This window comes from Aethalodelphis obliquidens, unplaced genomic scaffold (genome assembly GCF_003676395.1).
Source record: "Aethalodelphis obliquidens isolate GAN/ISIS:26980383/991018 unplaced genomic scaffold, ASM367639v1 scaffold2, whole genome shotgun sequence".
Classification (NCBI taxonomy): domain Eukaryota; kingdom Metazoa; phylum Chordata; class Mammalia; order Artiodactyla; family Delphinidae; genus Aethalodelphis; species Aethalodelphis obliquidens.
In genome coordinates this window covers 27,886,535-27,890,458 of record NW_020837946.1, presented here as the reverse complement: position 1 = coordinate 27,890,458, position 3,924 = coordinate 27,886,535, and the positions used below count along the sequence as shown (strand labels likewise).

The following is a 3,924-nucleotide window of genomic DNA, read 5'->3' as shown; positions in this document are numbered from 1 at the left end:
TGTATATGGGTTTCATAGTTTTTCATTATGTTTCTTTCCTCTCTCCCTCAGATCGTGGGTCATAGAGGCAGACAGTGTTTCTCCCTCCTTCCCATGACATGAGTGGGGACTTCATAATTACTGCTGCCTGACCAGCAGGAAGTAAGTAGACATTCAAGACACTTGACCTTCAGGGTCAGATAAGTTGCCAAGGGTCACCATTTATTAAAATTCAGTTATCATTTAAGATGAACAAGAATCACTTAGTGCCAGGAACACAATCTGTATATTTAGTGCAACTCTATGTGGATTATAATAAGGAAAACACAGCCTAGTACAAGTCGATGATGCATCTCAGAGAGCCGACTTTGGCATCCAGGCCTCCCCGGTCATGGTAGCTCCTTTAGTCCCCTGGCCTCAGCAAGTACTACCACCCCAGGTAGTTGGGCATCTCGCAGAGGACCCACCAGCCCTCCAGCATGTGGAGTGAGTGGAGCTCATTGAGCTGGAAGTGGTCATGCATGCAGGAGCAATCCTCTGTGAGCTCGGACACCAGGCCTCCGTAGCCATGTCTCTCATACAGCTTTATCCTGTGAGAGCTAGTCTGTTGTGACAGTAAACCAAAGATGAAAAATAAGTTGTGGGCATCCTTGATGTCAGTAAAAGTGACTCAATCAGCCTGCAGCTTCATGAAGCAGAGTTTTCAAACCATCCTGTCATATATGTATCCTTTCCTTACATGGTTGTTCTAACAAATTAGGGAGAGTATTAAAATAAAACTGACCTGACCAGGGGTCTATCCTGTGGAAGAAACAAGAATTGAAATAAAGTCAATAAAAGGGATTCCTTTCTAAAAAAAAAAAACAACTGTCACAACTGTATTTAGTTGAGTCTGCAGAGAGGATTTTAACTCCCTTTACCATTATGACTGTGTATCACTGAATCCTATCAAGCTTGGTTTTGGTTTTCTTGTTTTTTTTGTATTTTTTTTTGATTGGAGTATAATTGCTTTACAACGTTGTGTTAGTTTCTGCTGTAGAAAAAAGTGAATCAACTATATGTATACATATATCCCCTCCCTCCTGAGCCTCTCTCCTCCCGCCATCCCACCCCTCTAGGTCATCACAGAGCACTGAGCTGAGCTCCTCAAGCTTGTTTTTAAATATTTTTATTTTGGAATTTATTTATTTTTGGCTGTGTTGGGTCTTCATTGCTGCGCGAGGGCTTTCTCTAGTTGCGGTGAGCAGGGGCACCTCTAGGCATGCGGGCTTCAGTAGTTGTGGCACGTGGGCTCAGTAGTTGTGGCTCAAGGGCTCTAGAGCGCAGGCTTAGTAGTTGGGTTTAACGGCTCTGCAGCATGTGGGATCTTCCCAGACCAGGGCTAGAACCCGTGTCCCCTGCATTGGCAGGCAGATTCTCAACCACTGTGCCACCAGGGAAGCCCCTCAAACTTGTTTTTAAGTCACTTTTGTACTCATCATGTACAACAATTCATATTTACTCTGAGTCCACATGTCCAACATTTTGCCAAGTCACTTGTAAGTTGAGTTTCTTGCCTCAAAGAAATTTCTATCTTATTTGTACCTCTTTTTGCATCTGCAAATTTCTGCAGCCGAATTTTGGTTTCACTTCTTGAATCTGCTTGTCATGACACGTAATTTGGTGTCATCAGAATGTAGAAATACAAATTCCACATGATTGAAAAACATTAAGCAGCATTTTGGTGAGGACCATGTCCCATGAAATCCTAATTAATGATCTTTTTCTGACCCTTGTAAAAAACTAGTTGATAATGACTGCTGAATACAAGGAGCCACCTGCAAGCGAACTGTTCTAGTTTCTAGATCCGTAGGTCATAAAGAAGGTATTGAAAATAATCGCCAATACAGTCAGAATACATTATACTTATGTTGTTCTCCCATAGTCTGTCAGTGTTCATTAAGAAATAATGATCTAGATAGATTTTTTTTCTTTACTGAACAAGGTAGTTTTTATTTAGAAATTAGGGATCAGCTAGATACTTCCAAATTCAACTTTAGAAGCTATATTGTTGTGATTTCTTGTGCCTAAAAACAAGCTGCCCATTTTTAATGCTTTATTGAAATGAGTTTTAATGTTTCCATATGAGAGCATAGTAAAGGCAATCAACTTTTTGTTAAATGCTTGAGAGTTGGGCTTTGCTATTTCACCGTGAACACTAGTCCTGAGTTGAAACAAACTGACTTTTGTGAACAGGAATTTATGGCCATGGATCAGTGATGCTTTCACATGAGTCGTGTTGAACTAAGACTCACGTAAGGAATTGTGTGGCAGGGGCGGACGGAGTCGTTGAGGCCCATCCACTGCTGGTAGTTGGGGTAGTCGCCGCGCCGCAGGAAGTACTGGTGGCCCTGGTAGTTGGGGTGCTCGTAGAGCATCCAGCAGCTGCTGTCCACCCGGATGGAGTTGCAGCGGCTGAAGTAGGGCTGCAGGTTGGGGCAGTCGCTGCTGCACTCGTAGCGGCGGCCCTGGAAGCCCCAGTCCTCGTAGATGGTGATCTGCAGGTGGAAAGCAAGGTGACAGCAGGGAGTCAGCTGGGAGGTACATCCCCCCCACCCCACAGTAGACACCCAGCAGACACGCTGTGGCGTATGTTTATGTAGGAAAAAAAAGATTATAACGGTGTATGTATAAGCCCAAATGTCAATCATGGTTATCAATGAATGGCAAGATTATAGGTCTTAATTTTATGTTTTTATTTCTCCTTTTTGTTGTTTTCAATTGCTTTAATTTGTTGTTATATAAATATATATTACTTTCATGAGATGAAAAAATAAAATCGATTTGTAAATGTATAACTCTGAGTTACTGGTGAAAAGCAGCAAATTTTTTAAATAGCCACATTTTGTCTTGAGATTAAACACTTCTCCTTGGGCTAAAAAGCAAGAGGTCTCCCAAGACTCTCTGAGACGCTCCAGGAGTAGGAAAATATACAGAATCCTCCCATTCCCCTCTCCCCTCAACCCAGCTTCTAGGGATGCTTTTTGTTTTCAAAACTAGCATCATGTGGACCTAGAGTCTGTCATACAGAGTGAGGTAAGTCAGAAAGAGAAAAACAAATACCGTATGCTAACACATATATATGGAATCTAAAAAAAAAAAAAAGAAAAGAAAAAAATCGTTCTGAAGAACCTAGGGGCAGGACAGGAATAAAGACGCAGACATAGAGAATGGACTTGAGGACACGGTGGGGGGGGGGGAAGGGTAAACTGGGACAAAGTGAGAGAGAGGCATGAACATATATACACTACCAAATGTAAAACAGATAGCTAGTGGGAAGCAGCCACATAGCACAGGGAGATCAGCTCGGTGATTTGTGACCACCTAGAGGGGTGGGGTAGGGAGGGTGGGAGGGAGACACAAGAGGGAGGGGATATGGGGATATATGTATATGTATAGCTGATTCACTTTGTTATACAGCAGAAACTAACACACCATTGTAAAGCAATTATGCTTCAATAAAGATGTTAAAAAAAAAAACTAGCATCGTGATCTTCCTGAGTTTTCCCTCCCTGAAGCAACACTGTTTCATAGGACCCAGGTGACTGCTTGAAAGCTTTTCCCATCGCTGCCAACCTATTGATTTAGAAGCGCTCTTCAGATATTTAGGGGTAGAGGATGACCCCAATCCCCAACTCATCCCGTGTGTATGTAGAAAGATGAAATCAAACACCTTCATGGTTCATGACCCAGGGAGGGACATCCACCTACAGCTGGCAATATGTCCACAATGCATTTGTAAAAGTCCTCAGGCAGCATGTAAAGAAAATGTGCAGATGCTAAGAGGAGAGAAATTAATAGCCACAAAGAAAAAGTGTTCCCCTGCAAGTAGCAGAGCTAGACAAAAGAAAACTGGGCAGAGTCCTATGAAGTTAGACAGTATACCCAGGGACCAGAGGATATACC

General features: G+C 42.6%; 1 protein-coding gene across 1 annotated transcript; it reads right to left on the bottom strand.

The window, feature by feature from the left end:
* Nucleotides 1-406: 406 nt before the first annotated feature.
* Nucleotides 407-3,584, bottom strand: LOC113624713 (gamma-crystallin A-like). The gene is made up of 3 exons (XM_027114671.1): nucleotides 3,576-3,584; nucleotides 2,274-2,516; nucleotides 407-583 (listed from the first exon to the last, which is right to left on the bottom strand). The coding sequence occupies exons 1-3, from the start codon at nucleotides 3,582-3,584 to the stop codon at nucleotides 407-409; spliced, it is 429 nt and encodes a 142-aa protein (XP_026970472.1).
* Nucleotides 3,585-3,924: the final 340 nt, after the last annotated feature.

What these genes read in the sequence shown, in the direction of transcription:
- LOC113624713 (XM_027114671.1), bottom strand. An exon ending in CCTGCCACACAATTCCTTAC is followed by an intron (nt 584 to 2,273) that starts GTGAGTCTTAGT and finishes CTGTCACAACAG; the next exon opens with ACTAGCTCTCACAGGATAAA.